Source organism: Schistocerca gregaria, chromosome 3 (genome assembly GCF_023897955.1).
Source record: "Schistocerca gregaria isolate iqSchGreg1 chromosome 3, iqSchGreg1.2, whole genome shotgun sequence".
Taxonomy (NCBI): Eukaryota; Metazoa; Arthropoda; class Insecta; order Orthoptera; family Acrididae; genus Schistocerca; species Schistocerca gregaria.
In genome coordinates, this window is record NC_064922.1 from 941,395,539 (window position 1) to 941,419,898 (window position 24,360).

At 41.6% G+C, this 24,360-nt stretch overlaps 1 protein-coding gene across 1 annotated transcript in view; it reads right to left on the bottom strand.

The window, feature by feature from the left end:
* Positions 1–8,180: 8,180 nt before the first annotated feature.
* LOC126355715 (solute carrier family 22 member 7-like) overlaps positions 8,181–24,360 on the bottom strand; it is a 113,464-nt gene continuing 97,284 nt past the window's right edge. Inside the window, exons 7-10 of the mRNA XM_050006083.1 lie at positions 19,296–19,510; positions 14,190–14,377; positions 12,192–12,470; positions 8,181–8,369 (exon numbers count right to left, since the gene is read on the bottom strand). Coding sequence (XP_049862040.1) covers positions 8,181–8,369; positions 12,192–12,470; positions 14,190–14,377; positions 19,296–19,510 — 871 coding nt within the window. The remainder of the gene's footprint in view (positions 8,370–12,191; positions 12,471–14,189; positions 14,378–19,295; positions 19,511–24,360) is intronic.

Here is a 24,360-nt window from a genome sequence, read left to right on the forward strand (position 1 = left end):
CATAGGGCGATTTATATATCTATGATGATGGTGTGAACTTGTTTTCCTCTACGGTCTGCTTCCGTGGTTCCCGCCATTTCGGTGTTGTGCCGCGGTGCGCTCAGTCGTCTGCTCTCCATCGCCGCGGGCAAGAGGGCCGCACAGGAGGGCCCCGTCAACGACGCCAGGCGCTGCACGCGTCTTCCGGCTTCTCCACCGCGCACCATCTCTCATCCCTCGGCCTGGATCTCCACACGCAACGGTTGTCATTAATGCTAAAATAGGCGTTATGATTGAATTCTCTTTGCTCGTTGAGGATTAAATCCGGATCTTTATTTTTGTGGGTGTATATTTCAATTTCTTCCAAAATGTTAAGAAACCGTCCCTTATGGGCTCTATGCAGGATGTCTAAATTGTGTTCAATGTTCGTGACTGAGTGCTTTGTCAGAGCCATATGCGCCCCAAAAGCTGTTTTGTTTTGAGAGTAGGTGTGCACCCTGAATCTGGTTTCAAAGTTCCTACCAGTCTGCCCTATATATTGTTTACAGCAGTCATTACATTTGATCTTATATACACCTGAATCCTGAAATTTATTCCTACTCTTACATATTCTATGCCGGAGCTTCAATTTTAACGTGTTATTTGTTCGGAACCCTATTTTACGAAAGCATCTTTCAATTTTATCTGTAATTCTTCCATTGTAAGTGAGAGCTACATATTTTTTCTTGTTGTTCCTCTTAACTGCTACTTGACTTCCTTTTATTTGTTCCATTTGCCTCTTCTTTATCTTCCTATAAATATTCATCACCTGCTTACACGTATATCCGTTCGCTACGGCCACTTGTTTTAAAATACTTAACTCCTTTTCTACTTCCTGTTGGCTTAGTGGCAATCTCAGTAGCCTGTATACCATCGAAGTAAAATATGCCCATTTGTACTGCGGTGGGTGACAAGAGCTCTCACTGATAACGAGATCTGTACACGTAGGTTTTCTGAATATGTTAAATTCATGCTTGCCATCTTTCTTTATTAGTGTTAAATCTAAGTAATCTATACGGTTGTTTTCTTCAAATTCCATGGTGAATCTAATTTTCGGGTGTTGAGAGCTCATTTTTTGTGCTAAGTCTTCGATATCATTTTTATCTCCTTTGTATAATAAAATGGAGTCGTCAACATATCTCCTGTAATATACAATTTTCTCAGCGATATTAGAATTTTCATCAAAGAATTTGTTTTCTAAGTGATTTACAAAAATGTCAGCAAGCGTCCCAGCTAAACTGTTCCCCATTGCCAGCCCGTCTTCCTGTTGATAAATTTTACCATTGAAAGTAAAGTAATTGAACGACAAGACTTGTTCCAACATTTCCACTAGTTCAATCACTTCCCCCAGTGCCAATTTACCATGAGTGAGGAGATTGTCCTTAATGATCTCAATCGTTTCTTTTACGGGAATGTTTGTGTACAGATTGGTGATATCCAATGAAGCTAATGACGCATTCTGAGGTATAAGTACGTCTTTAATTTGCTCGGCAAATTCGTAACTGTTGCTAATGTTGAAAGTCCGACGATATGTATATGCCGCCTTCAATTTGTTATTTAGCTCTTTATTTAATTTATAACTTGGGCTGCAAAGCGAATTCAATCATAACGTCTATTTTAGCATTTATGACGACCTACTAAGATGACAACCGTTGCGTGTGGAGATCCAGGCCGAGGGATGAGAGATGGTGCGCGGTGGAGAAGCCGGAAGACGCGTGCAGCGCCTGGCGTCGTTGACGGGGCCCTCCTGTGCGGCCCTCTTGCCCGCGGCGATGGAGAGCAGACGACTGAGCGCACCGCGGCACAACACCGAAATGGCGGGAACCACGGAAGCAGACCGTAGAGGAAAACAAGTTCACACCATCATCATAGATATATAAATCGCCCTATGTTTTTTAGATCGTATAAAAATAATAATTTTACTGTTTTTTATTAATGCTGACAAGTACAGATTTTAACCTTGACATCTACATATCTTAATTAAGTATTTTTAATTAATAAAAAAAAGATCTATTCAATATAGTATGTGCAAATGGAATGTGACAAATGTACCAGACGCCACCTGTCGGTAATAGTGTTATAATTAATATAAATGACGTGCACTCTGCCAACCAATTTTATGTGACGTAGCATGTGAAAACTGCTGGATTTGGACGGGTAACTCCTGTAACTGAAATATCAGGTACGCTCTGGTACATTTGATGTTGATTAGATAGGATGAAAAAGATTTGCTTCCGTGAAATAGTAAATTAGTATCATTATTTTTACAGATCTGAAGATGGTTCTGAATGAACCGAAACTAGTCATATGAATAAAAATATTTGCAATCAAGACGGTTTTTAAGTAACATTATAACATCACGAATTAACTTCCATGGTACTATAGTATGTCGGTAAACTCAAGAACGAGCGTTTCTAAGGGCTGTTTCACAACGTAGTAATGGACGCGGTGCGCACTTTAAATCTGTGGCGACGCCGTGTGTAGATACGTCCCAGGAGCTTTTATTTTTAGGTAAATGCGTGAAGACCATAAGGCATACAAAAGACGATAGCTTCTTCCGAAACACAACATTATAGTGTAAACAATACTAACATAGGAACGTAAATGAGGATTCTACTCAAACATGAACCGAATTCTCAAACCGACAAGGAAGATCAAAGAGTGTCTTAGATCGGCGAAGGAGAAAAGAGACCCACTTGCAATGTCGGGAATATACCGTATACCAAGCACATTCGGAAAAGTCTATGTTGAATGACTGGACGATCAATTAACACCAGGATCAAAGAGCACAAGCGACATTGCAGGTTGGGACACGTGGAGAAATCGGCCGTGGCAGAGCACGCGCTAAATGAGACCGACCAAGTAATAAAATTCGCCGACACCGAAGTTCTGGCTGTAGGGAAGCACTATCACACGCGCTTGTTCAGAGAAGCTTTAGAAATACAAAAACGCGCGAACAGCTTCAACGAGAAAGAGGAAAGCCTTAAGGTAAACGGATCCTGGCTTCCCGTACTGCAGCGAACGACCGTCGCAGGTAGCAAGAGGAGAACCGCACCGGAAATGACCGCGGAGAAGCCCTCGGACGTTGGCGCGCCAAATAGGCTACATATAGTCTGCGGCCGCGAGCTCGGCTCCAGTTCACCACCGGCAATGGAGGGTGAAGCTTTGACAATGCCAGCCACCCGTGCTGGCGAAACGTCAGTGAAATCAGTAGATGAACGTCGGCCGAAGAACCCGACACAGAAGCCAATAGGCAGTTTGTCAACAAGTGGCCACGAAAGACTTAACAATTTTGTAACAGAAATGAGACGTATTCACATAAACACTCATTACCAGAACTTGTATAAATGCAATTAAGCTCACATTCAGGTTTCTTGCAAACTCTGATTTATTGAGGAAGTGTCTTCATGGAAAGACGTAAGATGCAAATGAAAGAATCCGGTGTTATAATGTGGATCAGATGCTCAAAGAGGACATTCTGTAGACTTCAAGTACTCAAAATCGATGTCTATGATCTGGTTTTATGTTACAGTAATGAAAATAATGGCAGAATTTAAGTGCTATAGAGATGTGTTTGTAACAACAGCATTTTACACCATCGACGAGAGCAGGGTCCTGAAAGCTAACAGATCGGTGTCTGATCAGCAAATACAGGCCAGGCAGATTCGAAGAGGAGTGAAGAGAAACCTGGAAGATGAGGATTATTAGTACAGAGGATTTTAAAATTGAGGTAAAGTTATTACGTGTAGAAGTATGAGAAGAAAATCTTTGAACCTCATTTTCTCTGTTTCACATTTTTTGCATTACTAGAAGCCTTTTCTACAAAAGTAAATGCGCTAATGCTATGAATTTTTCAGGAACTGTTTGTAATGTGTTGCTGTCTCCCTGGAACTAAAAAGTACGAGATCCTGCAATTACTTTCTGATTTTTAGATGATAGTATGTAGAAAAAGGTTAATTTTTTATGTGCAAAATTAAAAACTCTGTTAATGATACATTTTGTAAGATAAATAAATAACTGTAGTTCAATAGACTTATAACCTTCTCAGGACATTACAATAAAATTTTCAGATTAATTGCTGATTAGAATGTGAGTTATGGATTTTTATAGAAAATAAAAAAGACAAGAAAGAAATTAAAAACTCAAATTTCTGGCAAAATGGTAATTCTGCATACTTTATTATTGTTTTCCGTTGAAACACAGCTCTTCTGCTTTAGATTTGTACTTTAACAAAGATGGCTGTAATGATTATTTAAATAAATGTTTACAGTTTCCGTTAGGTCTCCCCTTAATTTAAATGCTTTTTGTGCCGGCTTAGGTTATTTAATTAAAACAAATAATTTAGTTTTTCTCATTGAGAAATCAACTTCCACCTTATTTTTTAATAACCACTTAATCATTTCCCTTTTATTTGAGGACCTGGCTGGAGCTTTGTTGTACTCCTTTGCTGTGGTATGAAGCGTTGTCCATAACACTAGGACAGTTCGGTGCAGATTCGGAATTACTTTAGTCGATATCCAGTTTCAAAAATTTTCGTAGTTTATCTGCCCATTGTAGTCTCATTTCGCACATCCCGCCTGATAAATTAACTGTGTGTTGGGTAAAAACCCATCTTTTGGTCCAATATTGACCAAAATAATCCTATTGTTTCCTCTTCCGTTGCCCATAATGCCACCAGTGCCAGGACACTGTCAACATATCCTATAAGTAACGTTGTTGTTCACCCAGCTTTGATCGATGTAAAAGAAGAAATTTCTACCTCGCTCCCTTAATTTCCTCACCAGGATCAGATGCTTACATAGCCAGTCAATTACATCCGTTGTCTCTATCAATGTCGTTTACTTACAGATCTCTTCCAGGTCAATCCCATTTCGGGCAGCGTCTTGCGTAAAACATCTTTCTGCCAAGTAAAATGGATTTTTTTGTTTTATGGCAGTAAGTAATTTACGTAACGTTGGGACTATTTTTTTATTTATTTAAAAGTCCTTTATTGTTTGTTGAATGAGCGATTTTGTCAAACTTTCAATAACGATGGGTTTCCTCCCAAAATTATTAGTTTTCCTTCGTGCCGATTCCAATAAACCATGTAGTTTAATTTTGCACTAATTTGTTATGCGTCCTGTTGTGGCGAGGCTGACGTTTGCATAAATTGTAGCCCTTTGTCGCTGACTGGAAATATTAGTAATAGTTTTTTTGTTTTGTATGTCGTCTGTTTAACACATGATGTAATAACATCAGAGTCGATCGAAAGTTCTTTACTGCGAAAATAACTCCTTTTCTACGTATCCTGTACATGTTCTTGCAATGCAGGGTTATTATCTGTCACTTCCAGATACTAAAGTATATCAGTAAGTATACAATGTTAATTAACTGACTCTGGCTGCAAAGATACCATGAACAGTGTGGTGTCACCGACAGACACCACAATTGCTAGGTGGTAGCCTTTAAATCGGCCGCGGTCCGGCAGTATACGTCGGACCAGCGTGTTGCCACTATCAATGATTGCAGACCGAGCACCGCCACACGGCAGGTCTAGAGAGACTTCCTAGCACTCGCCCGAGTTGTACAGCCGACTTTGCTAGCGATGGTTCACTGACTTCTAAGCTCTCATTTGCGAGACTATAGTTAGCATAGCCTTCAGCTACGGTATTTGCTACGACCTAGCAATGCGCCATTATCAGTACTATTGATATTGTAAACCATGTATCGTCAGGAGCGACGTTCGTCATTAACGGATTAAAGTTAAGTATTCCACCAGCTACGTCCGTTTTTCTCAATTCTAATTCCCTTGTCATGTTCCAGACCTCACGCCAGCCTGCGTGAGCTAAAACGCGTGCATTTCGGCCTCCTTTAGTAACCCTGTGTTGGCTCTGCTACCAATCACAACAAACAGAATCGGCGTATATCATTCACGCCGATCTACACCGATAAACAGGTAATAGGCAACTGATTTTGGGTGCCCTGTAGGCCAGTGGCAGGATTCTTCTGGGATAGACCATTTTCCCCGCCAAAAGCACTGCTCGCTCTCGAGTTTACAGAAAGACTATAGAGGGAGTTGTGGAGAGTAAAAACTATACACGAAGGCAGAGACTGGAATACATCCAGCATGTAATTGAGAATGCAGGTTGTAAGTGTTACTCTGAGATGAAGATGGCACAGGGGAAGAATTCATGACAAGTAGCATCAAACCAATAAGAAGACTGATAACTCAAAAACAAAAAGAAGTAGCCCTACATGAACATTCAAAAAAAAGCTGTCTCGCCGATTTCTCAGATATTCATTTGCAAGTCGGCGCAAACCACGAAGTATAATTTTGTTCCTCTGCGCTGCTCAGTTGTCTTCAAGGGCTGACAACATAAACAGTGACTACATCATTATTTGTAGTACTTCAAAATCGGAGATGTATCGCCACTTTTATCTGAACCTCCAGCCACAGAACGTGCTTAATGAAAATAACGGTAAAGAGTACTGTGAAGTTTCTGAATAGGACGTAATTGTGTGTGTGGTGCACTTAGTATCTATTATTTATGATCTGATTCCCATTACACGTAAATTACATACTTTACAACTGTGAAAAGACACTATTGGCACTAGCCTACACTTGGAAATGTTGTGAATTATCATTAATAATAAATATAATCTTAAATATTAATTAATGTCCCATAAAATAGAGTGTGTACATTATGTATTGATAGGAAGTTCAGGAACTTAAGACATGGTTAAAAAACAACTCAGACCTATGAAAGTGGGGTTTTATCTATGAATACGAATTTCGTAAACATCTATTTTTTAAAAAAACTTTGTTCTTGTGGTTTGGCCCTTTAAGATTTTCATTCCCTTAGATTAGTGAATTGATAGGATTGAAACAAGCTGGCACATCACTGACAATGAAAGTTTGATTCGGGTCTGGAGATGTGCTCACATAGCCCAGTTGTGCGAGATGTAGTCTTACTTTAGAAGAAAGAATAAACCAGTATGCCGCAAACACCACTGAAAGAACCGCTGCAGTTGGCCGCGACTGTACTATAACAAGGGGAATGGACACCAGTTTCAAAATAAGGAAATAGAAAGCACTGGTATACACTAACAGTTAGCAGAGACATGGACATCACGTAGTAAGACTGTGTCGATTTTGTTGTTGTATTGGACAATTGTTTTGTTACTTTTATTGTTATTTGACGCCATTGCCCATTAGGGCTGTACGCATCACGTTGCTGCTCTTACGCATCAATACCAATAAAATGTGTACACAGTTTACAACAATCTAAAAATACAAAATATGTTCGCCTTTGTAAAGTATTAAAACAAGCAATTGTGCATTTCAGATTGCAAGTAAAATATTGTCGTCTATTTAAAAACAATTATGACAATATAAAAACCGAGAACTTCATTTCACTAAAGGTACGCGAACAGTGGGCGAGGGAAAAGACTGTTTTTAAAAGAATGGGAGTAAAGAGTTGGGGAGGAGGACTCATAAAAGTGGTGGGGGGTTGCCAGCTGTAGCCCAGACATGACGAGCAGGAAGAGGGTTCTGTTAGAGCTAGAAGGATGGATAGATCTATGGACGGGATTTCGTAGTGAGGTTGTGGGAGGCGATTAAGTTTTGTTGGAATAGGACGTGGAAAACATGTAGGTATAAATAACAGGCGGGGCGGGGTTGGAGGGTATAGTGCACGTATACAGAGCATGAGGCCCGTTGCGTATGTTTTTTTGTTTGGGGTGGAGGGGTGTTAAAAGTATAGGTGCGAGGTGGGGGGGGGGGAAAGTGGGTGTGAAGCCAGACAATTTTAGGATAAGAGGATTACTCGTCAAGTTAAGGCTTTGTTAGGAGGACAGAATGTAAGATTAATCTATTGTGAGACTTCTCTTTGGAGAGCCCTGTAGGTGCGGTATCCATTTTATTTTATTTTGGTTTACTGGACAGGACGGTCGTAAACGGTTAGACAGAAACCAGAAACCATAGGGATGGCCGCTGGAGGTAATTTGTCCTATAATTATTACCTGCGTCTTGTAAAAACTGGTTTTGAGGAGTCACTACTTACACCAGCGAGAAATTTATAATCTGCTCCAGGTCAGCCTTAGTTTTCGTGCTAGTGTTCACAAATCAGAAATACAGCACAGATTGCACTGTTAATCACTCATAGCAGGACGAGCAAGTCATGTTATCCTATGGCGTACTCTGGTGTCGGTTTGGGTTTCCAGCTCCAGTAACGCTGTCCTCTGCCAAAGACGGCACCATCCCGTAACGTCTCCGGCAATCGCTGCAGCGCAGATTCCGGCAGGAACGACACGGAAAACGCCACCACAAAGTTGAGAGCTGCGAGGATGGCGAAGGGAAGTCGCTTGTCATTCTGCGGAAGAAAATTACAGTTGTAAGTAGTGAGAATGAAAGACACCAACAACAGACATGTCTCCGCATGAATTAATTCGACTCTAAAACCCCCTTGCCAAACATCCAACAATAAGTGCGCACCAGACTGAAACTACGAAACCTGTTAACTGGGCGAACGTGGGGTTTGTGCCTCTGCACTATCCCCCGCATGTACCATGATACGACCTGTCGTCTGTTATGCCAGTGTTGAATGGATGTACTCTCCATCAACGTTCTATTACTCTCTCTAAATCTTTGAGCATCCCTCATATGGATCCTTTATCCCCTCATCGAATTCCACACCTCTCCTGACACACAATGGACACTTAAGCAGCTACTAAACTATCTGCAAACTCGACTTCAGCATTTATATTCCCCCCTCTGTAATTTGTAAACGTAGTACATCCCTACACCGACATTCAGTGCGATCCATATAAACCTGAAATATTTTAATGAGTCATAGCAATTGAACCAATAATGGGACACATTTGCAATTTTTGGAGATAAGATACAACTGAGAGATTACATACATACAGACATATAAAGTCCTCACACCACACTGGAAGTGCCATTAACCAGTGTCGATGCACAACTGTACTCGTTTCATCATATCCTGCGTGGTACTGTGAGACACATCTTCGCCAGTGTTGCTTATTTCATATGTAAAGGCCTTACGAAATTCTACAGTTGTCCTTGGTCTACTCTTGTACACACAGCTTTCAAGATACTCCACACTAAAATATCTGGGGATGAGGGGGGGGGGGAGTGTTTGGTCAGATGGTTGGGGATGGGCACAAATTTTTTGAGTTTATTCGGTCACCATAGAAACTTGTTACAAGTTGCATGGAAGCACTAGCTGTCTGACACTTTGCTCCATCTTGTTGTAAATAAGCCACTGTAAGTTAACATCACCCACCTGCTCCAAAAATGTATTGAAGATGCCATATAAACTGTAGTGTCTACAGTCGTATCAAAGAAAATGGGACCAACAATCTTGGAATCTGGCATCATGCAATGATGTTTCACGAGTGACATGAGGGCTTACACCAGCCCGTTACCTCCTGTTAGGTGTGTTTATCTGACAGATGGAACCATGCATCATCTGTAAAGTGAATTATGGAAAGATTTCTGGATAAGAAACCCCCAAAACCATCGTCAGTAACGTTTCCCTTTCTCATGATCTGCATCTTGCATGCGTGCACCACATGCACTCTGTATGGTCGCTGTGCCGATTTCATGGGAGCTCTCTGACATGTGCCAGCCATGTCAAATGCCTGTCTCCTGGCTCAGTCGACGCAACGATTCCCTTGGAGAGTATTTCAAGCGCCTCCGAACATTATCAATGACTTCTGCACTCAATGATTCTCTATGTTTACAACTGTGACCGTTTAGTTCAACAGTTGTCTACAACTTTCTTACAATTGATAAAAATTTTTAGTTTCGCTGGAACATCGCGCACTTTGAATCCTCTCTAGAAAGTCCGTCGTGTCGTAACCAATGAGTCTGTCCTCCTGTGTGTTTTCACAATAAAAACCAGCTCTCGAAGTGTGTACTGAATGTTTCTGCCAGTTAAAGACTGCTAACGAGTCACTAATTTGCTCGTTATTGTCGCGCGACCCGAACTACACACTCACAGCGGCCAACGAGGCTATATACTTGTACTAACATGAGCCGAGCAAGCGGGGCAAAGGGCAACATGCGCAGAAAGAAGAGTCAACTTGCTAGCAACGAGCAGTACTTCAAGTTGTCCCAGAGGCGTTGAGAACATTAAAACAACTTCCCCGTATCTACGAACTTTCAGACGAAGGTCAGGTGTATATGAATCGCTCTGTATTTCATAACAACATAGCCCCATATCCATTCCCAAACAAATTTTCTACTCTATCTCTCTCTCTCTCTCTCTCTCTCTCTCTCTCTCTCTCTCTCTCCAGGAAGTAAATCTGCCCCAATATTTATCCGACCTAACAGCTATAATTCTTCCGACATATCTCACTCCACATGAGGGCTCCACTTACTCCCTTCTCTCCGATGAGGGCGTTCTGATTGTATATCAGGACAGCGTGTGTGAGAGACAATTAAATCATGACCATTCTACGTAGCAGTTCACCACAGACCGAGTATTTTTCCCGCCAATTAACAAATGGGTGAGTAAAGGAAGGGGTGGGGATGGGGGTGGAGATGGGGCGGGGTTAGGTTTGTCTAGGTAGCTCAGATGACCTATTTTCCCACCACAATTTGAATTTCGCGCCATGACGTCAATGTGACGTTTGCCTTATCCATGATCGCCGTCTTGGATCCGCCATCTTGAATAAATTTGGCAACAACCCAGCGTGGCGGGACGTCGTTGTTATTCCCCTGCTGGCGAGGTATCAAGCAGAAATCTCCGTAAGTCAAAACCAACAAATCTTCAAGTAACTGTTTTTTTATCTGAAAAACAAATCACATTGCAAATATCTTTAGTTACACACCAGTGATGATGCTTTACCTCAATAAAGCAAAATGCATCTGGTGAAAGGAAAAAAGGAACGCATTTTTTGTCGTTGTAACGATGGAACGAACCAGCTACACATCAGATTTTTCTGAACTTACAGTGAATATGTAGTTCCAAATTTCATTATGTGAGTTGTAAGTCCAATCAATTTTAATTATAATTCTTTGAAATACTATTGTAACACTACATGTCTGTATTAGTAGTAGTTGTAGCAGAAATACTAAAATAGCGACTGTGTTGATGGCCGCAACAACATCACCTTAGGCACGAGTTACATGTGTCCAAACAATAAACACAGAAAATAAGTTGTATAGTGATGTTGTACACTATTCTTCAATTTGTTAAGATCATATGAACAACTTATGAGTGCCCATTGTCCATTGTATGATGCAGAAGAAGTTCCAAATAACTGTCGGAAAGCTGGTAAACATTGTAAAGCCACAAAGTTGTTTATGAGTATTCAGTCAGGCTCATTTGGAAGTGTTATGTTAACAATTATGGCAGGAAAAATATTAGCTGCTAATGACACACCTCATGCATCAGGAGGGCGACAGAAAACGAGGTGTCCGGGAGTGGCAGACATCTACCTTCTATGGAATGTGTGTGTTACTGTAAAAGTAAGATGACTGGTGAATTCTAGAATTAAGTGGTGAAACGTAAGACATACCATTATGGTGTGGTAAAAGTCCGATATTTCTCATTGTATGCATAGATTTTTAACCTTTACCAACAGACAATGATAAATCTCAGGATGTACTCGTATGAACTGATAAAACCGTATTTATTTTAAAAAATCAGCTTACCAATGTATTGAAATAGTTTGTATTTATTGTAAATTTATGTATTTTATACATTCTTGCATTCCAATTTGATGATAGTGCAATATTCCATTTTAGTAAAAATGTTGTAAAAAATATAACCTTGTGAACGTTAATTTTTGTTGCAACAAGTTTGATTATCATGGCAGTTCGAATTACATGACACGGAAGACGATTTACACAAGCATTTTTTAGTTGAACACTTTTTTAAGCAATTGTATTTTCTGAACCCTTGTCCTCCAACAAAAGATTGTTTAGCAGTCAGTTCCTGTAGACTACTTTCTTCTCTTGCTACTTCTTCGACGTTGATAAAATTTTCCTTGCACAATGTAAATTGGTTCCTAGTGTACAATGGCATCAGTTTACCAGCTTTGGCACCAGGTTGATAAAATTCGTCATCCTCAATATTTATCACTACTGCAACTATTATAGATTTTGCATCGATTTTTGCTCTGTCTACATCCGGTACTATAATTCACACATTCTGTCTAACTGAAGGTTTTGGAATTTTGTTACATGAGGCTCCCTTCATTTTCTTTGCCTGCAATTGAAGACCTTCTTTGGCAGCTTCTCGGATCCGTTTCACTTTACCAACACAGCAGGTAGTTGTCAGCGTCTCGTCACAACCATCAGCTGGTGCCGGTGTCTCGTTGTTGACTGTTCTCAAATCCTGTGTCTCTGGTGCTTCCTCACCAGCTGCAGCCGCGCTTTCTACCTCCGTTCCAGTACTTGATTCACTGGCATTAATTCCTTGGCCGTCATTTTCAATTTCCTGTGAGTCAGTGGAAGTGGTGTTTAACATTCTTTCCAAGTCGTCTTCAGTGTTTATATTCTTTTATTAAGTCATGGGGCACAACTGAGGTCGCAATGCCCATTTTCACTGGAACCTCAAACATGGCTTCATGGTGAACATCTGATCACTTCATGATAAGCCCTATTTTTCATAACTTGCACAAACCTTAGCCCTTCATCCCATTCTGAACTTTCATTTGTTCCCATCCACGTTGATAAAATATTTTCGATTTCTTGATTCGCTCTTTCGACTGATCCCTGAGACTGACTGTGCCTCAGCTTCCCATGGACTATCTTTATATCACTCCACAACGCACATAAACTTTCAGTGACTTGGTTATAAAACTCTCGACCATTAACAAAGTGAAGGATACGTACAATTCAATTCTACAACCATCCGTGTTCGGCCGCCGTGGTCTATAGCAATGTGGGTCTCATGTAGTACGTTAAACAGTTTATCAAAACGAACGTAATAACAAATTTCTTCTTTTCCAGTAGACACCGGTGCTATGACTTTCTCTTCACCTCCGATGATCAGAACATGACATCGCTTCAAACGTCTGTAGTGAACATATTTTTTATTGGAAACGAATTTTTGCATTTTTTACTTCAATTAACAGAATACTATATTGCTCAGCAGTTACATAGAAATTTTTGTCCTTCTTCTTATTCACTGACTCACTTAAAAGTTCGTAAAATCTGTTACGCATAACATCACTCATTCTGATCCGAAGCTGCAGAAGAAACACCACTAAAATGACTCGCAAATGAATACGCACGACTCTCGACACTGGCTGAAACTACGCAGCGGTGAGCGGACAGAGAATCTTTTATGCCAAAGTGGAGCGGGGGTAATTTTATATGAGGTTTGCTTATAAGCTAGTTTTTGATTGGTTACCAGAGGTATTCTTGAAAGATAATATGCCAGACGGAATGAACATGCGCCAACGGTAAGTAACCTCACACATCGTTAAGAATGCTGCGTACCATTCCAGTTTTTGTACTCGTGTACCACATTTTAAACTAGTCTCTGTTACACAGCAAATTTTTCAGGTATGATTCGCTTCGAGCGGGTAGTTACGCATCTTACGAATGAAGAACATTTCATGAATGATATTTACAGTACGAGGTTAGGTGTGTTCTGAGACATCAATCACAGGAAAAACATTTTCGGCCTCAACTTTTGCACAGCATGCTGGGTATCACATGTACCGGATGGAACTGATGGACGAGCTTTCAAACTGAGCAACATTCAATTTAAGAGAACTAAAGGCAGAACTAAGTTTCAACTTCTGCGGCCTTTTAACTGTTGTAACCTCTGGCAAGTGAAGTGACATTCCACGTTCGAGGTCATTGAGTTCTTCTGACAGTACGGTTCTGCTGTTCTTGCTTCTCTACTGACAACACAATACTCCACACCTCGTTTAGCACTGGATCGTCCGTTTCTCTTGATATCTAGTGGTCAATTGCGCATTACAGACGGATGTCGCGATAGTTCAGTAGTGTCCGTCGGAGGAACTAGCATTGTACTTGGTGCTTCTTCGATCGTGTGCTCTCAAAATTCTGACAGTAAATCTCTATATGATCCAAAATACCTCCCTTGCAGCATCTGCGACTGAACTTGGATGAGCAAGTTTGTAATAGATCAATAGTGCTTTTTTTTCAGCTACTGATGTGCTACAACTAACATGTCACGTACCATCAACGCCAAATAGGGCAGAGCAGACATGGCAACCCCGGCGACAGCCCATTCGACACTGGTTGCGATCTGACGCAGGCACGTGGGGTGCAGCTCGATGCTCTGCAGGTTGGTCATGCTCATGTTGGCAGTGGTGCTGAACTGCATCAGCAAGGTCCCCACCACGACGGGTGCGCCCTCGACGTGTGCTGCGCAGAAAGAGGATTTTTGCACATTCAGTTCTGAGAAAGAGACGATAAGAGGTCGCTGAATAAGGAATTTATTGCTAGCGCACTCGAGCAGATGTAACTTCGATGGCCTGCGATATGTAAGCTATAATAGAATCGCAGACCAGAGAGCAGTGTCGGAAACAGTGCGAGTAGTAGCTCGCATTCGGGAGGTTAGGCCGGTCATAGATACTGATGGCGGTGTCTGAGCGATGTAGTAAAAGGTCAAACCAAGAATTACTATTCATAGCCGTGCGCATATGTAATGTGTAACAACTGATTTTGTACTATTGTCATATCAATTCCTGTGGGGTATCGTCTCAGTTGTGCGACTGGATTCGTGATTTCCTGTCAGGAAGGTCGCAGTTCGTAGTAATAGACGGCAAATCATCGAGTAAAACTGAAGTGATATCAGGTGTTCCCCAGGGAAGCGTCCTGGGACCTCTGCTGTTCCTGATCTGTATAAATGACCTGGGTGACAATCTGAGCAATTCTCCTAGGTTGTTCGCAGATGATGCTGTAATTTACCGTCTAGTAAGGTCATCCGAAGACCAGTATAAGTTGCAAAGCGACTTAGAAAAGATTGCTGTATGGTGTGGCAGGTGGCAGTTGACGCTAAATAACGAAAAGTGTGAGGTGATCCACACGAGTTCCAAAAGAAATGCGTTGGAATTCGATTACTCGATAAATAGTACAATTCTCAAGGCTGTCAATTCAACTACGTACCTGGGTGTTAAAATTACAAACAACTTCAGTTGGAAAGACCACATAGATAATATTGTGGGGAAGGCGATCCAAAGGTTGCGTTTCATTGGCAGGACACTTAGAAGATGCAACAAGTCCACTAAAGAGACAGCTTACACTACACTCGTTCGTCCTCTGTTAGAATATTGCTGCGCGGTGTGGGATCCTTACCAGGTGGGATTGACGGAGGACATCGAAAGGGTGCAAAAAAGGGCTGCTCATTTTCTATTACCACGTAATAGGGAAGAGAGTGTGGCAGATATGATACGCGAGTTGGGATGGAAGTCATTAAAGCTAAGACGTTTTTCGTCACGGCGAGATCTATTTACGAAATTTCAGTCACCAACTTTCTCTTCCGAATGAGAAAATATTTTGTTGAGCCCAACCTACATAGGTAGGAACGATCATCAAAATAAAATAAGAGAAATCAGAGCTCGAACAGAAAGGCTTAGGTGTTCGTTTTTCCCGCGCGCTGTTCGGGAGTGCAATGGTAGAGAGATAGTATGATTGTGGTTCGATGAACCCTCTGCCAAGCACTTAAATGTGAATTGCAGAGTAGTCATGTAGATGTAGATGTAAATGTTTTAATAATAATCTTCCTTATAAAAATAACTTTTGACCATCATTCATTTCAATTTAAAGATTTTACTAATTTCTCTTGTCCGTGGTCATCCAGATTATCGTAAATAAAAATCAGTTTTTTCTTTTTACACATGACAAATCTAGCGGCCGGCATTGCACTGGGCTGTGCCAGAAAAAAATCCTGTAGGCGCAGATATGTACGCGTTATACGGCGACTTCATTGAGGTAAGAATTTTCAGTTTACTCAGAATGATCTTCCAGAGCCATGATGCAGCACTGCTGATGTCCAAAATTTACCAGTTTACATTCACAGTCAGTTAATTATTGAAAGGTTACACGTGAGCCACAATTTTTATTGAGAAGTTTATTACTCCGAGGTTACGGAAGTAAACTGTTGGGAGGCTACAAGATATACATTCTGCTGTGGTGTAAAGTCAAGCTCTGGCATGCCAGTCGAGAACAACAGACCAGAGATGGCTGTGAGAAGACGTCAGCCAACATCATGCTGACCGACCCCTCTCCAGCACGACAACGTGATAGCAGCAACCCCCATGTGAAGAGGACATAAGCGCCGCGTCCAACTGGTGACAGCCAGTTCAATATCGGCTTCGAGATTAGCAACTTGAACAGAAGTGTTAACGCTCATTACTTGTTTACTCTATGTAGCACAGACTTGGAACTGTTTATACTGAAGAAGGCCGCTTACTTTGCATGTCGCCCTTTGCATGCGACTCATCTATTTGATTGTCAAAGTTAAGTATTGTCATTTACTTTTTGTAATAAAACTCATTAACGCGATTTGTTTGAATGTTCATCTAGCGAACCGAGTACGCAGGTTTCCTAGACACCCCATATTCTACAACGTGCATAGAGACATAATACATTCAAATGCAGCAATAGAGCGAGCTATCACATTAACGATTAGATCCTTCCCTGGAAAAGTGATTAAACAGGAACACCACAACCATACTCGAGTACAGTAGGAGACATGTCATGTACACCATTGTGTGAATTTTTGAAACTTTGTTTGTGCAATTTCGTTTTTATCTTTTTATGTTGCTTTACTTCTGATGCAGACATGTAAACCTGGCCTGGCGTACACAAACATAAGTGTGAAGAAATAGCTGAAAAATACACTCAAGCTGTAATTCATGACATATGTAAATCTTCTTGACCCTTTATTTCACTTTTCTGCTGTTTAAGATGTATGTTCATAATTTAATGATAACAATTGAAATGTGATCATTACAGATTTGTTAAACAATTTTCCAGTCTAAGATTCCATAGTTTGTTAAATGGTTGCATTCCTTTGTTGATGTAATACATCCCATCTTAATTCGTTTGAAATGCCCCAAATATGTTTTTTACATTTACATTATATTGTGTCTCTGGCAGTCATAGTGTCATATTTTGCAGGAGATTGTTTCCTATAAAACTTAAAATTAAAGCAGGTGCACCATTTAACTGCTTCTCCCTTTTTACCTCAACCATTTTCACTTTTGATAAGTAAAACTAAGTTATTTAATGCTATCAAGAGCTCCAAACACTGAGCTAAAAAGACATTATTAGCTTAAAATAAATATTGTGTTGATTGAACTAGGGAATTAATATACAAGTATAAAAGCTATAAATTTATTATATTTGTACTTCAATGCATCATGAAGTTTATAAAATTGTAATAACAGTGACTGGAAGATACTATCTTTAAATGTATTTCTGACAAGTGTAACTACAATGTGAATAAATAAACCTATGATCGAATGATGTAGGAAAAACATATATTCTGCATAGATTCTAAAGCATTTTCAATATTAAAAATAGGTACAAAGGAACCAATTGTAACTTTTAGTTGTTATTATTTTATTGTGCAGTTCTCCCATATGTGATCGCAATTTTTTGTTACAGCACACACAGTGAGAATGTGCCTCTATAAATCTAATGATGTAATATATAATGGATATTTTGTATCGTAAATTATCTTTACACTTACGTTAATTAAAGTGTGCTCTAAAATAAAATGAGTTCAAATTTTGAGGAATTAACTGTTAAAATCTATCGCTTTCGAATATGTATCTCAGTGATAGTCATAGCAAGTTGGATGTGGTAGTCGTTATTTTCAAGCAGATGCATATTACGTGAAAGCTTCATGCTATATGTGAGCATTTATCCTTGGTTATTAACAACCCAGTGCTTAACTCATAAAGTAGAATAACTGTTGTTCATCTCATGTAATTGAATTTCGCACTGTTTCTTAAACAACCATTTTATGTGTAGTTATAATAAGCATCCTCAGCAGCTTGCAACAGAAGTAACTTAAAATTATTCTTTTTTGTACATTTTCTCAGCAAGGATTTCTGGGTTGAACTCATGGTTCTGAGCTTCAATTTAATTATAAGCTGAGGATGGTCTCCACTTTTAATACTGGTTACATTTTGCAGCTACATATTGTGCTCACGTCAAACAGTTACTTTCATAAATGCCATGTTCCCCTGATAATGGACTAGAAAATTATAGGGCTGATTATGGTAAATGATGCTGTTAATTCAAATAAATCGTATTAATGAGTTTTATTACAAAAATATTTCGTTTCATGTACAAGAATATCTGTGTGGACAACAGCAGGCAACAAGCAGAAATTGTAAAGCACTAAGACTAACATCTAGCACCACAAAATAGCCTTTTTCCATAACTGATACGTTTTTACTTTTATTTTTTTGCCTTATGGTTATTCTCAACAAAGTGGCTGAATATTGTAATAGCGATAACTTACACTTGCAATTTAGATCAAATCTCAGCAGCTTGTCTTTATTTTACTGTTGATCATATTGTCGGCATTTCTGCCGTTCTATTCGTGCTGATTAAATTTATGGATTAGCTGTAGAACTGTACACTGCATTTATCAGCATATTTGAGTATTTATTGTGTCCATTTAAGGCAGTATATCGTTTTCTCACTTGTTGTATTGTATCCTGCCCCCTCCATCCCCTAAAGATCTGCTATCCCATTCATGATCAACCCAGTTACAATGAATTATTCCTCTAAATAGGAAATTAAGTGCATTACTCTTTGCTGAGGGCAGAATAGGTTTCTCCACTATGCCATTATGCCAAGCAGGATGGAAGACAGGTGAAACCTTCCACCTTACCAAATTTGTTCAGGGGTTGGCATACTAAACCTTCGATTATGTAACAGTGTACATTAATCATGACCACACGTTACTGTACTTGGCCATTTATAATTGAATTTTGTCAGTGTCTAACGTGTGGCATTAGTTGTTGTCACAATCTAAGAGCAACAAAAAAGCGAACATTGTCTAAAAACAAAGGAACCTGTTCATTTCTCTCTCCGTTTTACCAACCTCCAATCTGTCACTATCACTCCATCAGTTTCTACACAAGCTGGTTGTATGTTAGCTTTTCTCCACCTCTACTCAGCTCATTGTTGACCCAGCTGGTTACCACGGCAGTCCTGTCTGAATGTTAGACCACTAACTAACTGTAATCTCTTACGATTTTCATCCAATTTTTAGATAAGATAGAGGCTAAATCAGCAGAGACACATGGACGCGGCTCACCAGTGAACAGGCAGAAGATGAGGACACAGGCCAGTGCGGCCAAGAGTGCACTGGCTGCACTGGGCCAACGGCGGCCGAACCTCGCTCCAAAGTAGTTCACCACGTAGAAGGCAGCGAAAACGGCCGCCCCTTGAGCCACTATCCCCAGGAAAGGGTTCGCGCTCAGTTGGCTCACCGCTATCACTGGTGAGAACATAGTCAGCAGGTACACCGACCTAGTAGCAACCAGAAATGCGCACATTATATCCACTTACAACTATCAACATGCACAGACCCCTTTAAATGGACTTATGACACATTATTTAATGTAAAGTCTGGTTAAAAATTGTCATTAAGCTATATTTGTACAAAAATTGAACTTAAATATACGATTTTACCACCATCATACAAAGAAAATTGGGAAGCTTCTACACTGATTTTAGATGCAGGTCCAGGTATAATACGACAGACAGGTAGCCAGAATGATTTTCACTCTGCAGCGGAGTGTGCGCTGATATGAAACTTCCTGGCAGATTAAAACTGTGTGACGGACCAAGACTCGAACTCGGGACCTTTGCCTTGGCGGGCAAGTGCTCTACCAACTGGGCTACCCAAGCACGACTTATGCCCCGTCCTAACAGCATTACTTCTGCCTGTTCCTCGTCTCCTACCTTCCAAACTTTACAGAAGCTCTCCTGCTCAGTTGGTAGAGCACTTGCCTGTGAAAGGCAAAGGTTCCGAGTTCGATTCTTGGTCCGGCAAACAGTTTTAATCTGCCAGGAAGTTTCAGACAGATCGCCAGTCTGAAACTTTTTTCTTAACAAGCCCTCTTAATTTGATGTTCTTCGTAGGTACAGTAATGTGGATGATCAGTTCTATTAATTTAAAGCTGCTCCATTTCCTTCTATTTATATATACATTACTTAAGTTTGTGACCGAACTCAGTCTTCGCATCCAGACTATTTTCAAGTGGATCTGAAAGTCGCATTGCTGTAAAACAGCTTCAAGCATGCAGCATGAAGTATTCTCCGAACGTAGAGAAGCTAATACTCATCGCTTCTGGCAGTGTGATGTCGGAAGATGGAATCTCTACCTTGACACTGCCCATTGGAAGAAATCGTATACTGCACGACTGCGATTAGGCTGTCCATGGTCAGGAATAGTTGTGTGTAGCTGATAACTGATCGGTTCATCAGCCTTGCAGGTGATAACGTGGTGGGAACCTATCGTGTCTCTAATGACCCCTTTCTTTTTCTTCTTCAGAGCAAGTTATATCATCTAGTAGTCCTCCAGTATGACTACATACACATATCTCATTACAGTTTCCCTGATGACAAAAGAGATGGGACATGCATGCTGTTGTATCTCAGATGGACTCGGACAGGAATTAATAACGTCAGGTTGAGTGAAAGACCATCATGGTGGTTAATGTAATACATCGCGCATACCGAGCCAGCAGTAGAGGGACACGTGCCCAGATGCTAAGTCCTATCCATGTACTGGCTGCTTTAGCTAAAAGTCCTTGTTTACCACTGATAGTCTATGTTGATGCCATTTTTTGATGTCATTTTCATTTACTGGTTATTGCTCACAGACTGCTTTTTGGTTATTTCTGTTACCATGACTAATTTCTTTCTAGTTGTCCTAGTACCATTGACCACTTAGTGTAGTTGATTTTGTTAAACAAATTATTAGGTTGACATCTTGGATATTCGAGAATCCGGCCGAATATTCGCGTCGTTCTCGCACGATATTTCAACAGCGTGCCTCGCTGTCTTCTTCAGGTGCTACCTGAGACTGGTCTTTGGGTCGATCGAATGCAGTATTTATGCCTGGAAGGAGCTGGGCGTTCCGTCTTCGGTCCGCGCCGAGTCGAGTGTTCCCTCTGTGGTCCGCGCCCTCCAGGCTCGGCTTCAATGGACCCCTCCAGTCGCCGGTGTTCCGACTGCCGTCCGTGCCCGGCCTGGCCGTCTTCTGAAGTCGAGTTCATGATCTGGGGTGTGTCAGATCTGGTCTCTAATGGCCGACACCTTGTCTCACGGCTGTTCTCTCGGTCTCCGCTTCTATTACTTGTAGAATCCCAGAGTGCCCTGCGTTGAGTTTTCACAAGCTCAATTGCTGGATTCCAGGCAGTGCTGATTTGGTATTCCGAGTCACGGTTGATTTGATTATCTGTGACCTTAATCTCAATGGTTTCTTTAATGACACTGTCCCCAAGTCTTGAGGTCTGTGTCACAATCTTGGCGTCATCGCAATCCATTGAGTGACCAAGTTCCAGACAATGCACTGCTATGGTTGACTTAGTTATCTGTCTGAGTCTGGTGTGTCTTTGGTGTTCTTTACACCTGATGTCCACAGTTCTGGTGGTCTGGCCAATGTATGACATCCCACAGTGGCATGGTATGTTGTAAATACCTGGCTTGCATAGCCCCAGGTCATCGTTTACATTCCCCAACACAGCCCCAATTTTGGTGGATGGGCAAAATATGCTCTTGATGTTATATTTCTGGATAATCCTGCTGATTTTGGCAGAGATAGGTCCGGCATATGGCAGGTATGCCATCTTCTTTGCCTCTTCTGGTTCTTCTTCTTGATCCTTTGGCTGATTGGCAGGTTGAACTGCCTTCTGGATATCTCTAGAGGAGTACCCATTCCTGCTGAACACTGATCATAAGTGTTCTATTTCTGTGGTCAAAGCATCAGGATCTGACGGAGTTTGTGCTTTGTGGACCAGTGTTTTGAGCACTCCATTCTTCTGTGCCGGATGGTGGCAACTGCTGGCTTGGAGGTATAAGTCGGTGTGCATAGGTTTGCGGTACACACTATGTCCAAATGTGAAATCTGCCTTTCTCTTCACTAGAACACCCAAGAATGGAAGTAGTCCACCCTTCTCCATTTGCACTGTGAACTGACTATTAGGATGGCAAGAGTTCAGATGTAGCAGGAATTCATCTAACTTCTCTCTACCATGGGGCCAGATGACAAAGGTATCATCATAAAAAATGCACTAGGGTTGATATGTGGCTGAAGAGAGTGCCTCCTCTTCAAACCTTTCCATAAATAGGTTGGCCACCACTGGTGATAGAGGGCCCCACATCGCCAACCCTTCTGCTTGTTCGTAAACTGGACCCCCATATAGGAAGTACGTCAAGGTCAGCACCTGCCTGAATAAGTCAAGGAGAGCCCCAAAGAACTTCTCTCCAATAAGCTCAAGTGACTCCTTCAGTGGTACCCGTGTGAAGAGAGACACCACATCCAACCTAACCATGATGTCTGTGTCTGTGATGTGTTGCTGGCTCAGCTGTTGCAGGAAATCCTCTGAGTTCCGGATGTGATGTGCACATTTACCCACATGTGGTGTCAACATCTTCTTCAGGTATTTAGCAGTAGGTTTGGTTGCTGCGCCAATATTGCTGACAATAGGTCGCACAGAAACTCCATCCTTGTGAACCTTGGGGAGTCCATAGAATCAAGGTGGTGCTGGCGCTTTGGGATGCAGCTTCTTGATGATGTGTTCAGGCAGGCCCGTCCCCTTCAACAGAGCCCTGGTCTTTTTGTCCACTTTCTCTGTAGGGTCGCTTCCTATTGACCTGTATACAGGATCCTCCAGAAGGTGTTCCACCTTTCTGCCATATTCTGGTTTCTTTAGGATGACTGTAGAGTTCCCCTTGTCTGCGGGCATCACCACAATGCTGTCATCCTCCCGGAGTCGCCTCAGTGCCATCCTTTCACCACCAGAAATGTTGGATTTGGGTGGCTTGGTCTTTGTGAGCGCCCTGCAGGTATCTCTTCGGCCACACTAGAAGCTAGCATGTTGGCCATTTGCTCAACTGCACTGACGAAGGCTGCGACAGGCACGTTTCTAGGTATCATTGGGAAATTGAGGCTCTTACTTCGTACTTTTAAGGTGGTCTCATCAAGCTGCTTGTCACTAAGATTTACCACTGTGCGTGTGTCCCCACTCTGTTGCACCTCTGTTGCACCTTGTTGTTGAGGCGCTCAAACTTCGCTAGTTGGCATGGTATTGACTTCTTTCTTGTGCATTCTGCTAGAGACCAGAAGGCATCGTCAACCTGGTGCCAGTCTTGAGCGGTCAAGGAAGCTGCTATAGTTAGGTGAAGATACAGCAAATCCCTGGACTTACCATCCAGTCGGTGGCGCAAGTCGCGCACCATCTCTCTAACAACTACTCTCTAACTAGACTAGCTCGGTGTTTGATCCTGCTTGCTGCTTTGGAGTTAACGTGATACTTGATCCTAGCGAACACTGAAGCTACTTGCCCCTCTCTGCATCTCAGCAGGAAACTGAGAGAACTCAGCATCCTCCCTTTCCTTTGTTGAAGCTTATCTAGCTTCTTGATGTTGCAGTACATCTCCTCCCCATAAAGTCTTCTGATGTAATTCTTCATACTTTCCCAGGGGTCTGTTGACATATTGGACATTCGGGAATCCAGCCGGATACTCGCGTCGTTCTCGCACGATATTTCAACAGCGACCAGAAAGGGTCAAAATAGCCGCGTCTGGCGGGCGCGGACCGCAGACAGAACATATGACACATCGAGGACCGATTATGGAGCGTCCAGCACGAAACGGACGTGGAAACCATAGTAGAGACAGAGTACCCAACATCTCAGATCGGGTGTGACACACCTCAGATGACTTCCACAACCGTTGCGGACGGCCAAAACGGGCGCGGACGGCAGTCGGAACATCCGCGACTGGAGGGGTCCATTGAAGCCGAGTCTGGAGGGCGCGGACCACAGAGGGAACACTCGACTCGGCGCGGACCGATTAGGGAACGCCCAGCTCCTCCCAGGCATAAATACTGGACTCGATCGACCCAAAGATCAGTCTCAGGTAGCACCTGAAGAAGACAGCGAGGCACGCTGTTGAAATATCGTGCGAGAACGACGCGAACATCCGGCTGGATTCCCGAATATCCAAGATGTCAACAGATCGCCGAGAAAGCATGAAGAATTAAAAATTATTAGGTTGTTTGTAGTTGTTTTTATTTGGAAGAAAGTAGTCATTAGTACCTGACCTAAATGTCATACTGTCACAATCAAAGTACACCAAAGACAAAAAAG